Source organism: Ixodes scapularis, unplaced genomic scaffold, assembly GCF_016920785.2.
Source record: "Ixodes scapularis isolate PalLabHiFi unplaced genomic scaffold, ASM1692078v2 PGA_scaffold9__187_contigs__length_104089568, whole genome shotgun sequence".
Classification (NCBI taxonomy): Eukaryota; Metazoa; Arthropoda; class Arachnida; order Ixodida; family Ixodidae; genus Ixodes; species Ixodes scapularis.
The window spans coordinates 40,955,657-40,969,137 of NW_024609884.1; the positions used below are offsets into that span (position 1 = coordinate 40,955,657).

Sequence of the window (13,481 nt, forward strand, 5' to 3'; positions counted from 1 at the left end):
TTGTATATTGGTTTTAGGGGTCATGTTGGAATTATTAGAGGCTAGACCAATTTAACAAATTTGCAAAAAGGTAATGGTTTTTGAGATATTAAACAATCAATTTTTGTGTTTTTTCGCCCAGATTAAAGGGGCACTGACAGGGTATTTATGCTCGCCAAGGTTTTTGTTTGTACTTGACATATGAGAGCCCAACTGCCCAGAACACAATAAGCGGCTCGAAATTCATTTTCTTTCTGCCCAAAAACTGCCGATCGAGAACTGGCCAGTTTGAGTCACGCTCACTCCCTTCTCCGTGCTCACGTGCCGTTTTCTATGGTTTAGACACAACCACCAAAGGTAATCAAAGCCGTGGGTCATCGAGGGCACACACTCAATAATAGAAATGGACAAAAAATAATATATCCATGTTTTGTGGCTTCTAAAAAACCGCAAATACGTTGATTGAAAAAAATCTCTATATTTCTTCTTCCTCCCCAGTTCAGATTCGATTTCGGTTTCGAGCAGTTGCGTTTTTTTACTTTATTAAAAATGTATGTGACACTGTAGCAAAATATTGATTGGGTAGTCATCTGACACCAAATAAATTGCCTGGCAAAAACTTTCAAAAATTTTTTGGGCGATGTCAATGTTCTACAATTCTATTTAAGCATCTACCTTTTTTTGCAGTTTCCATGTCTCTAGTGGTTCGGGCAACCCAGCGGGCACAGAGAGAGTAGCTAAATATCAGTGCGTCATATTTTAACCGGACGACGCGGAAATCCCCTCCTCCTACGGGGGTTGCCCCAAGGTGTCGAACGCGCGTGGCATGTGACGAAATCGTGACGCTGTTGGTCTTGGCCAGCCAAGGAGAGAGAGCTGCCCTGTTCCCGGGCAGCTCTCTCTCCTCGGCCTCACCTCCTTTTCCAGTCTTTCCCTCCCTCCCCACATTCCTCAGTCACCGCGATCCGCGGGAAAAGGGAGGACAGAGGACCAAGGACATCCATCATGAAGGAGGTTATTTTTTGCTTGTTCTTGTAATTTTAATATGCCTATAACTTTTAAGATAAAGCGAATTTCGAAAAAAGAAAAAGTTAACTAAGTTACTACGTTCAGTGCACTTCGGTTCGGTGCAAATTAAAAAAAACAGCAAGAAGTCGTTGCAGGGCCCCTTTAAGCGTTCAAAAAAATGTTGCAATACCTGCCCACAAAGATACTTTGAAGGGTGATGTCTTTTCACCCATGTCATCCCCATCTTGGCAGCGTGTCCTTAGAGGGTGCGCCAACGACACAAATGCATCCATATCACTCGTGGAAAGAACCAGATCCATACCCCTCGTGGCAGGAACCGCATCCATATCACTTGTGAAGGGAACTGCATCCATCGTTTTAACTACACACACACATCACAGCCCACACACCGCTACTATTGAAATCCAGAGCAACGGCAGAGCGGTAACTGAGCATGCCCGCATTCCACCGCGCCGCAGTGCAAGACCTCCTAGATAACAAAGCCGTGCTGACGTAGCACTCGTTTCCATTCTGTGTCCATGCAGTGTTGGCCTTCTCTGATGATGCCATCTCATTCAGCATCACGGCTTTATTATCTAAGGGGTTTTGCATGGCGCCTCCTCCTCTCTGACTCTGCGCCAGCTGTGCGCGTGATTTTGACGAAAACGAAAGGGTTTGTTTTAACGAAAACCCGGAGGTGTCTGTCAGTTCGTCAGCGCCAGGAAGAGAGAAAGAGGTTGACACCGGCAGTTCGGACCAATGAGAGCGTCGCGCACGTCACCCTCTTCCCCTCCATCTCCCTCTCTCCCTGGCGCTAACAAACGAAAGACACCACCGGGTTTTCGTCAAAACGAGCATTCTAATGCTCATGCATTAAAAGCAAGCATACCTCTACGTAGTCCTTTGCATGGCCCCAATCACGCTTTGAGTCCAAGTTTCCAAGTTCAAAGTGCTCCAACTGACCGAGATGGATTTTCGCAACAGACCGACTGATCTTCCGTGTCACAAATGTTTCACCTACACGAGTAGACAAATATATTCAGTTAGTTCAGGACAGAGAGATAGTACTGCTGAAATCTATGGTCTTGAATAAGGGAGCTTACCCCTCCTTGGACTTTCATGATTGAACAGTATGCCATTCACAGCAAAAATGTCATACGCTTCTCGATAGTTGACAACAATCCAGTACCCATACAGCTTTGCAACACCTGGAGAGAACAAGACAGCAAAGCATTGGTACAAATTACATTGTGAATCTAACAACTTTACCTCGACTAATAGGTATAGTATTTCCGTTTATCTAGACACTTATTTTTCCTCTCAAACCATTCAATTAAGGTAGCATCCAGCTGGTTCAATTAAGGTAGTATTCAGCTGGTTGAGTGAGACAAACCAGAAAGCACTCACTCTTTACCAAAGCAGAAATTTGATTTACTGAGCACCAGATAAGTGAAAAATAACTGCACAATTTACCCACTCCACAATGAGATTTCCAAAGCACCGACTTTCCATACAACACCAACCCAACAGTAAATACAGTATAGCCTAGTTAATACATTTTTCAGGGGACTGGGGGAATATAACATACAATCCGGGAAAACATAGGAAACAAAAACGCCATTCAGGGGGTGCTAGAGATGAGACAGCAATAGCACTGTCACGAAACAATTTATTTCATGCAACCGTTCGTAGGTGTGAACTCAAATTGGCTCAGAAAAAGGTTGTAAAGACATGATCTCAAATGCATCCAAAAAGTTTCTAAACATTCATCAATGTGAACTCGAATAGTGCATTCAGAAAAAGCTTCCGATTTTCACCTGGCGCTTTGGGCAACTGAAACGTGGGCAAGCAACGGAGTATTGGACTTGCAGAGGGGTGTTTGCTGATGTCCTTATTGATTCGTCCCTGCGAAGTTGTGCACAACACTTCAGTACACCAAAGCTGAAAAAAAGGTCTTGCTGCATGACAGGCTGCAGTGCACATGCAGGAGATCGTGATATGCTAGATGATTTTTGACCGATGCTTCTTTACACGGACCGGGAGCAGTACCAGAACCTGCAGCGCGTCAGCCGGGCGAAGTTTTTGCAGTTTCTCTCACGTGTGGAACCAAGAATCACGTGCCAACAGAGATAACCAAACAAACAAAAACAGAACAAAGCACAAAGATGCAACATCTTCTAGTTGCTCTTTAAAAAAAAGCAAATTTTTTGTTGCCAGACTAAACGTGTTTGAAGCGAGGTTTGAAGTGAAAAATTCGAGAGTGGAAAGGCACTCGGCTTTTTCGGTCTGCGCTTTTCACAGACCTTTGTCGGAGGTTAATTAAGCGTTTTGTCTGGCAACAACACACATTTCTTTTTGACAAGCAAAACAAAGACAGGGCGATGTTTCCCTTTGTCCGTTTCATGTTATACTCCCTCCCCCTCACACCACACACCCCGGAGAGCGGGGGGGGCCCCCTCAATGGGGCTCCAGCTAGGGACGAGGGGGAAATCAAAAATCACTGCGGTGGTGGTTGCTTGGTTCACTTGTTGCCCTGCGACCATCGTCGATCTACGAGAGTTGCCCTCTTGTGCCCCCTCGAGGAGTTCGGCTGGTGTCGGGCCTTGCGGGGTCCTCTTTTCTCGTTGGCTTCCCTGCGGCCCGATTTTTCTTTGGTCAAGTTACCCATTGGCGTTTTGATGAAATTCCACTTGATCCCAGGATTATATTCATTTATTTCAGTTTTGGCTTTCAGTCTGCGGTGCCCTTGACGCGGGAGCGGACAAGGGCACTTTCATTTTTCAGTCTTTATATATTTCCTTGACCTCAAAATTCTGTCCGTTTCATCTGTTTGCTGGTTCACTTTGTCACGCGATTTTTGGTTCCATGTGTCGAGAAAGCGGTAGGAACTGTTTTCCTGGCTGACGCGATGCAGGTTCCGGTACTTCTCCAGGTCCGTGTCAAGAAGCTTCTGTGAAAACTCGTCTAGCACGCCGCGCTCTATCCTGCACATCCATCCAGTCTCACACCCGGCAAGACCAAGATTGACCGAGGTGAAGCAAGTTTTTTGCGCCTGTGGTGTATTGAAGTGTTGTGCGCGAGTGTGCGAGAACGAGCACACGGACAAACACTCCTTTGCAAGCCCAGGACTCCGTTGCTCCTACTCCGACTCTGCTCGAGCAGGACCACACTTGTATTATGTTCTGGGTTAGTAAAGGTAGTGGCGCTTCATGCGAAGCGTCTTGCGGTGTTCCGTCTCGTACGGCACATAACAGCAGCACACAACGATTCTTTTTTCGTACTAATGCGATAGTGCCATGACCGTAGCAACAAGTATTGCGTTAGCTCCTGGACGACGATGCCACTGGGCAGTTGCTAAGTGATTCGGTCGATCCTTGCTGTCCCACGTCCCCCCTCCGTGCGAATGCGCTTAAAAAGTGGACGATCCACAGACATGCCATCACGCAGTCAATCTATCCGCGAATCAGCCGGCAATGTCGGCAGCCTTTTGGACGCAAGAATCGGGTGAGTAAACATACTAAGCAGGAAATTAATACACGTGTTCCTATGGAAGCTTGGCGGGACCGGCCCTTCTGAACTAACATAGCCGAGAAAAAACAAAAATCGGGAACATATCAACAAGGTTCCACTGTATGGCAGTTTGCTTATTTGAATATAAGCAAAATTTTTGTGACGGGTTCTTTGCCAATTGCTTTCCAGTACAGGAAACCACATTTTTAAAGACAATGGTTTCAGCCATTGTCGAAAATAGGCATCTTAGTTCATGTTCACATTAAGAATCCTCTGGACATTGCTATCTGGCTGTAGACAAACCCAGCAGTTACAGATGCAGCAACACACTGCCACTGAGTTTGATACAGAACAAACACTTCTCTGGCATCAGTGAACCCTCTTTTTCAAAAGCAGTGAGATGTCAAGCATTTTCTTCTATCTCCACAGCACAAATGGTGCCTTCAAACATATTATTACCGTATCGCTTCACCTTCACCGTTAGAAAAACGACCAGCATAAACTAGATACCACCCTAACTTTACTGTGCTTGCCTTCTGAAAGAGCCGACATAGAGTTCCACATAAAGCCCATATCTCTTGGCATAACCAAAAAAATCCCTGCTAGAAGCTTTATGTTCAGTGGCCTCCAAGAATAAAAAGAATATGTATGGTTACTGAATTTTCAAGTTTTTATTTTGTTATGATTTTAACTAAATCAGGTCCACCACGGAAGTTGGCCTCCATCAGGACAAAGTTCTAAACGCAATCCAAGAAAAATGGAAGGACACGTGGTGAACAGTTTCTGCAACGTGTTAACAGCTGCTCAGCACACTGACAAATAGAAAGCTGACAGTCATCATGAAATCTATATTTGATACTCCACCCAAAATATGACCCATTGGCAATTTGAAAACATGGTAAAGAAGAGGACTTGCCATAGGGTGACCGAGGGTAGAAAGGTGTCGTCTCCTTTTGTGGTATCTCCTGCACCTTTCCATAAAGTTCGCTGGTAGACGCTTGATAAAACTTCACCTTCTTCTCGAGACCACACACCCTGATGGCTTCCAGGATGCGCAAGGTACCAAGCGCATCAACATTGGCAGTGTACTCGCTCAAGTCGAATGACACCTGGTAAAATTTGCACACAGAAGTAATAAAAGCAAATGATTACACACTTTCCCAAGAGCAAATGATTACGCACTATTCGAAAGTTAATTAAGCTTGGACTGCCCTATAGAAAAATATATCAGCTTGAATATTGTCTTCCTGGTAATGTACATGCAAGGCATTTGAGTTTAATTCAAACATTTGCAAAAGAAAACTTGCCTCGATCATTTTAATAAACCTGGAGAGCACATAATGTGTTGTGTGTGCATTATGCCCCTGTTATGATTTGTAATGCTAGTTTATAGGGAGCTTCGAGTGGTTTTAAACGCATTGCACACACAACAGTCATGTGCGCCTAGGTTTATCAGAATGATCAAGACAAATTTATATTTATTCAGCAGTGGAGTATGTGAGGATACGGGAGTATGCAACAATGAGAAGTTTTCATGGGTTAGTATGTTTCCTGCAAGGGTGCATTTAGTGCCTAGAGTTCTTCATGCTCTTGAACCCCTTTTGGTAACAGAAGCAATTTATACAAGTTATGACGTCTACATGATCTACGTGTCTCGTGGAGACCTTGTCAACACAACTTCTGCTCCTGGTTGTGGATATGCCAGGTGGATTTTGCATGGCAAGCTCGAATCACTCATACATGAACTCCAGGAACGAGCTCTTGGGATCCTGGACGTTGATGTTGAAGTTGACGCGCAGGATTATGGGCACCTAGTGGTCCTCAGAATTCAATCCCGAGCGATTCAAGCTCGTCATGCGAAACTGACCAGACATTTCCACAATGGACGTGTCTCATCGCTTTAGAATCACAGAGTGATTCTAAAGCGATAAGACGACCGCAACTGCTTTTCTGCGCTCGCTGACAAACCAAGGCATCACAAACAACACAACCTTATGAAGTACAGACACGAGAGGAGAATCCAAGCCGATACCGTAGCGTCCCAAAAATGATGTACGATGACGTACGCGTACCGCAGCCCCATGCAGCCAAAATGCGACGACTACAAGTAGCATGGCGGCCGTACCACTTCCGGAATGCGCGCGCCTCGACAGTTTGCTTGGTGAGATTCGTCTATCCATACAATTTTAATTAAACTTGTCTCAATAATTTCGATAAACCTGGGAAGCACAGACTTTCGTGTGGACATAATGCATGCATTGCGATGCTACGTTATGAGGAGCTACGGGCGATTTTGGATGCGTTGCGCACATGACACACTCGGGTGCTCCCCGGGTATATCAGAATGATAGAGACAAGTCGAAATTTATTCAGGAGAGATGTGTGTAAGGAGTGTGCTTTAATGAGAAGTTTCTACATGTTTTGCTTGTTCTGAGAGTGCGTTTAGTGTTCCGATTTCATGCTCATGAAGTGCGAGAAGCACCCTGTGGCAAGTGAAGTAATTGTGAGGGAAGGAAGATTATGACGCACGCTACGCTATCTATTGTCTGCTGTAGAAAGTCATGACGTCATACTGCCACTGCGTTATCCGTTGGTGCGTTATGATCCGTCCCATGACGTTTTAAGATCACGTGGGGGAGCTAGGCTTCCTCCCACAGGAGCCAGCTGCGCTCGCTGACGGTCACCTGCTACCGCAGTGTCCCGTGAGTCATACTTAGGCAATCCTGCTGCTTGCACTCTCGTTCACCTCCTCCCCGTGGCACCAAGCAAAGGAGTCAGGCTGCGGATAGCACAGTCCGGGGTTTGATTCCTACTGAGCCACTTAATAATCTCGCTTGTTACGATTAATTGTGCCTAATTATGATCACATATAATTAATTATGACAAGTATGCCATCTATGTGCTCTAGATGCTTAAGTATTGTTTGCTGTGGGCTCTGAATGCTTTATGTTGCTTTGGCCTGCGCGTAACACATTTTTGTCACACTCCAGCGTAACGCCTTTCGCATCAAATCCAGCCCATAAACAGATTCTGTGTTAAAAAGCGTAACACGTTTTGAGATATTTCTTTAATCAGCTTTCATGTTTCTGTCCTCCAATAACGAAACTGGATGCAGAAGAAAATGCTGCAAGTCCTGGCCACATGGACACATACAAGTCTGACATAACTGTGATAGGCACCTCACTATTATCATGGCAGGGTGTCTAGATGGATGAGTGAATGGCCCGCTGCTGAGATAATGACGAGGCACCTGTAACGAGCATGCCATTCTCCTGACTAACATTGTGAGCAGAGCTTGCGGCACTTCTTGCAGATCCAGTTTCAGAATTGGGCAAAGAAAATGTGAACTGATTTATGAATATCTCAAAGCCTGTTGTCCTTCACACGTTGTTTAATCTGGTTTAGTCTCAAATTAGAACTGCCTTTTAACTACAAATTAAATATGGCCAATAAAAACAAGATTAAGAAAGCTAATATATTTCAGATAATGTGCCAACTGACTGACGATTATCCCTCCAAGTCCCAGCCCAATAAACACGCAGGGAAAACAGTGTCCATGTAACGGTCATCTGCTTATTAGAAAAGGACCTGTTGCAATTAAAAACAAACACCCTGTATAGCCCCTTACAAAAAAAAGCTTTTGGGTGCACCCAAAAACATGGAATGAATTAATTCAAAGTGTTGGTTGGTACCACAAGTTTAACTGGATGAAATGTTATACAATAACAAATCTGCCAGTTGTTAAAGTATCTATAATGACAATAAAAGGACATTTGAATGAATCGCGTCTTTAAATGCATCGCAAATGAACATGCCCCAGGACTATATTGCAAAGTTTGGGGAGCTGTAAAAATCAGAAACACAATCACTCATGCAATCAAGAAGGTCTGTTAGGTTTGCTATAAACATTTAATCCTGGAGAGTCCTTTGAAAACTGACAATATTTGTTGCCGACTCTTTTTTTCTTTCTTCTAGAACCTTTCTGGGAGAGTGCAGAACACTTCTTTGGAAAGAGAGAATTTACGACAGGACCAGAAAAGCCACAATGGAGCTACGCTGCCTTTCATAACTACCATACCGTACCTTCATATGCTCCATTGGTTCGCACAGGTGCAGGGTCACCAAGGGCTTTAACCAACCTCATTCTTGGCTACATTTCTATGCCTCCATTTTTATTGTGCCATACAATGACAGAATAAATTAGCTTCTACAAAAGGAAAGCCCTCTCTCCATAACTCTCTTCCCAGCTAGCCTCCTTCCTTCTTTTACTTCTAATTTCCTCTCCTACAGTTCTGGGAATCGAGGACCTTCAACATTGCTTAATGTACAAACTGTGGCTTGCTGATTTTTGCTGTTGCAAGCTTTGATTTACAAAACATTTTCAAAGTGTAGTGATGCCTCAGCTGTTATTTTCACATTAATAAAAATAAATTAACGTTTGGCAGAATGTTGGTGCTAATTGCTCACATTTTGGTGAAATATAGCAGGATGCAGTAGGGTAAACGCTTTGAAGCAGCAATCACATCATTGCAATCTAACTCAGGAGTGCATACAGTAGTATCCTTGAAGCGCATGCTGACTCGTGTTAAATCGTATCAGTCAATTCCCAATTGAAGAAGCTTCCAAGTTTAGTTACGCTTAATCTAGATTCTTATCAGATTCCTGGAGACAAGTTGAGCAAAATATAGCTGGTTCCCCTTTAGATAAATGTATCGCTTTAAATTCGAATTCAAAGAATAAAAAAAAAAAAAAAAACACATTTAGTATTACCTTGACATGACTCTGTGCACCTAGATTGTAGATTTCCGTTGGCTGTGTCTCTCTGATGAGCTTGATGAGGCTCAAACTGTCAGTGAGATCACCATAGTGTAGCTTCATGGCTGAAATGATATACAAACAGAGGATTAGGCATTGGAGTCAGAATTTAGCTGTTTAGCAATGACACTTTAAATTTTTATTATTATTATCATTTTTTTTTGTGCAAAAGTTTAAATTGAAGTTAGAGGACCAGTGTGGAGCTCAAAAATGTTATGGCATATGGGAGTCACTTGCTGGAACTATATGTGCTCGAAGTTTCTCCAAATCAATGCGGTTTTGGTGTATCAATGGTCCTAAAAAGAATGCTTTGTGGATCTTATTACTTTTATTGATAATATGTGCCTTAGGTAACCTACAACGCCAAAAATATTTCATGCAATATGTTATCAGAGAATGTGATCATAGAAAAGAAAAAGAGTGCAGATTTGAACACCTGATTCTTGACCGGCAGTTCTTGCACAGAAAACCTAAACAGATTTCGAGTTGCGAATATTTGCATTCAAAATTTTCTAATTACGTACACTAAAAGCACTCCGTGACACCACAGGTGCCAGCTCGCCATTCTCCACTCTTTGACCTGCTCTCTCTCCATTGGAGATGTTCTTGAGCGAATGTGACGCTGTAATCGGCCTTGCAGGATCAGCCAAGAGCTCACCATGACATTGTTTCATGCACAGTATACAATACTGCCAAACTTAGTGGTGTGAGCGCATGGCTTCACCTAGTGTCTTGTTTCCAAGGGAGCGCATGCCAATGAAATGCAAGACATAGCCACATGTCCATGCCAGCAACTCTGGCAATGTTATACATTGTGTATAAAATTAAATACAGTAGAATTTATCCTGATTTCAACAATGAAGTAGTATAACTTTGACGACACTGCTTTAGAGCCTGGGATGGCTACAACCACTTTACTTCGATGGTGCGCTTTATACACAACAATGAAGCTGTCATTTGCAACCGACGATAAGTCAACAGGATGACAGCCTTTGAGGCTAATCCTGCTTGCGACATCACGGGTAGGAGCTCCAAGAAGGCGTTCACCACCAATAACAGCACTCTAGAGGGTACAGTGTGATGTGGCTGCATGTGTCCTGCTTTACGTTATAATCAGATGAAAGAAACGAAAACAGAGTGGAATTCTCGGCTTTGGAGAGAGATTTGAGGCTGGAATTGCCCTTTGACTGCCAATGACTAAACGACCAAGAATCACCTACCCAGACACTGGCTCTTTGAAGGAATGTAAAGTGAGCTGAGCACATTTATCCTAGGCCACCTTTAATAACTTACTGACCATGACATTCGTTTGCCCCAATAGCTCCCTCATGCTACTTCAATGATATACCTATGGTAGTAACATAGCACTGGCTGTCAACTGAAAAAAGAAAACAGTTTTTTTCCATTGCAAAAATAAACTATGCATTGCTGAAAACTTCAATAGCACTATAGTTGGTGACAGCTTAAGAGTTCAGGGCAAAAGTAACAATGGCATAGCCAGAATTTTTTTTTTTTTTTTTTGGGGGGGGGGGAGGGGGGCTGAGGTGGCTGGGATGTCCATGACTTGGGGTGCGGAGAGGGGGAGGGGCGTCAGAATGCATGTGTATATTATAGGGCCGGCTGGATTCCGGGGGGAGCTGAAGCCTCATATGCCCCCCACCCCTGGCTAAGCCTAGGAGGGTAAGGAAGGCTGGGGAGGAGGAAGCAGATGAATTGATGGAGAGGAGAGGAGGAAACATTCCCTTCGCTCCAGCATTCCACCGGCTTCCTCCTCCCCAGCCTTCCTTTCCCTTGCCCTGAACTCTTAACCTGTCACTGACTACAGACCTTTTTCGCAAGGATGCCGCCATCTTGAATCGTCGTCACTTCCAGTATGGGCGAAAACATTGTTTTGCCGTCGCGACGCCAATAGAAGGCATTTAGGATAAAAACGTAAGCGTCACACATTCTCGGTTTTCCTCCCCTCTATTTTTTTTTACTATTTGCAGGTTGAAACGTTCTGATATTTTTTCGTCGCCCATACCGAATTGGCAGTCGGGGGCGAGAGTAAGCGGAAAAGGTCTATAGTAATTGGAACAAGGTGCCAAAGTTTCAGAACTTGACACTATCTAATTCAATAGTTTGAAGAGATTTTCTTAAATCGACACTGAGAATGACACCCATTTTTGGCAGCATACCATATTTGTCTCCAGATATTTGCTGCTTTCTCTGGCTATAATATTCTCAACAAAAATTTGAGAAAATCACTTTTAACAAGTCAGATGTGGACACTGAGTTCTGAAACTATGGTACCCTATACCAACTGCTTGCACTACAGATTCCATCTGGGCAGAATCTGAGTGCTTGGCGACACATCATCTAGTTTTGCAGTATGAAAAACAGGGTTAACTTTCCCAAGCTATTATTAATAAGCGTGCGAAAATATTAATATTTTTCTAATAGTGAAGCAAATATTGCCCTATTCGGCGTGCTATTCGAATCGAACAGTGATTTTTCAGTTCCAACTATTTTTCTAATAATTTCAGAATAGTCGAAACGGTTTAGCACTCAGAGTTTCCCCTCACAGGCACCCTACTGCGCGCCTTCCATACCTCGCTGCACTCTTCTCGTAGGGATCGTCACCATCAGCCCTACCGGTTAGTCTGTCTCTAGTGTCGTTTCCTTAGTGCAAGACTGCACACTTTCCAACAAAACTGCTCGTTCACGCTTTGGGAAAGCATAACATAGTGATGTTTCTGTCTATATATATGAATCGCCGACCGGCTGCTATGGTGCAGCCATTCAGCATCCTCGGGTGCTAGTTCATCTAAGTGCCTCGTGCATTCCGCCATCCTCAAGATGCCAATCCACACATTGTTTTAGTTTCTGGCTCTCTTCAATCATGCTGTTCAAGTCTAGTCATTTTCCTTGAGACTTGCGTTCTTACAGCAATTTCTAGGAAACCGTGTGGACACTGAACTATTCTTCTAGACAGTGTACTTCCAAATTGTGGTTAGACAGCTGCAATTCGGGAATTATTGAATTCCTATTCGATTCGGCACCATTATTATTCAGTTGATATTTGATTTGGTTTCTAAGATAACATTTTCAAAACAGTTGTTTACAATGAAGTTTTCAAATACAGTTACGGTACATACTTACAGCCTTGCTGATGGGTCTTTGGGTCTTTGTACAAGTGCTGGATTCGGCCAGTGTTGAACGAGCTGGATCTACGAATGATTCCATGAACTTCGTAGCCCAGTCCTATAAGGTATTCAGCAAGGTAGGATCCATCCTTCAAGCACAAGAAATAAATGTTCAGGTCATAACTAAAATATTTCAGGTTTCTAAGTAGCACTAAGTTCTTAGAACTTTTTCAGAACCAAACTAATTTGGAAGCTTGCAAGCGTCGCAATGCCATTTGCACACTTGATTAAGCACTATGAAGCGTTATTTCCAAATCTATTTGCACAGGGGGTAACTTTAAAAGGGGTTGACTGGTAATTTTGTAGGTTCAGATTGTTATTTCGAGTTTAGGGAATACCTCATAAGAGGCTAAAGGACAATGCATCTGGTTTTCGGAAAGACTAGAAAAGTACTGTGCTGCCCAGGCACTCTCCGTGCTTGATTGGCTATCTAGGTTTAAGCAAACTAAAATAAAAAGGAAAAATAAAATGTACTGTGGTTCGCTCCGGAAAAGTGATGCACATTCATGCATTTTCCAGACAACAAATTTACCCCACAACACCCTCGCTGACCCAAACAAGTTCTTGGTTTTGTTATTTTTAGCAGGTATGAGAAGTATTATAATGGGAAACAGCGCTGGAGAGGGATGTAAGGTATATTAAACCAAACAAACCTTGCCTTTTGTGCTTATTCAAGATTGAGCTGGATGTGACTCGGCTCTGCAGACGTTGACGCCATGTAGCATATAAAACAAGATTGTACTGGGAAATGCCGAATTAGATTTTCACGTGTGAACACAAGGAGTTATGGAAATAACCACAAACAGGGAAGTGTCCTAAGCACACCGGGCTTCAAAATCCAAGCCGTGAACTAAAAGCGTCTCGTAACTTTCTCATTTATGGCTCAAATTTCAAAGCTGGGTGAAATGCAAACCATTATCGTCGACATTTGATCGCCAACTCCGCACCTAGATCACACTTCGGAAACTAAGGAGAAGGAAAACA

The 13,481-nt window shown here is 43.4% G+C and overlaps 1 protein-coding gene across 2 annotated transcripts in view; it reads right to left on the reverse strand.

Moving 5' to 3' along the window:
• LOC115326793 (GDP-mannose 4,6 dehydratase) overlaps positions 1-13,481 on the reverse strand; it is a 32,599-nt gene that overhangs the window by 18,632 nt on the left and 486 nt on the right. The window contains exons 1-6 of one of the 2 annotated variants that reach the window (XM_029987732.4): positions 13,151-13,417; positions 12,454-12,586; positions 9,268-9,377; positions 5,414-5,606; positions 2,091-2,195; positions 1,877-2,004 (exon numbers count right to left, since the gene is read on the reverse strand). In XM_029987732.4, the coding sequence (XP_029843592.1) occupies positions 1,877-2,004; positions 2,091-2,195; positions 5,414-5,606; positions 9,268-9,375 (534 nt within the window). In that variant the 5' untranslated portion in view covers positions 9,376-9,377; positions 12,454-12,586; positions 13,151-13,417. Of the gene's footprint in view, positions 1-1,876; positions 2,005-2,090; positions 2,196-5,413; positions 5,607-9,267; positions 9,378-12,453; positions 12,587-13,150; positions 13,418-13,481 lie in introns of those variants that run through there. The other variant, XM_029987731.4, reaches the window with a different exon arrangement.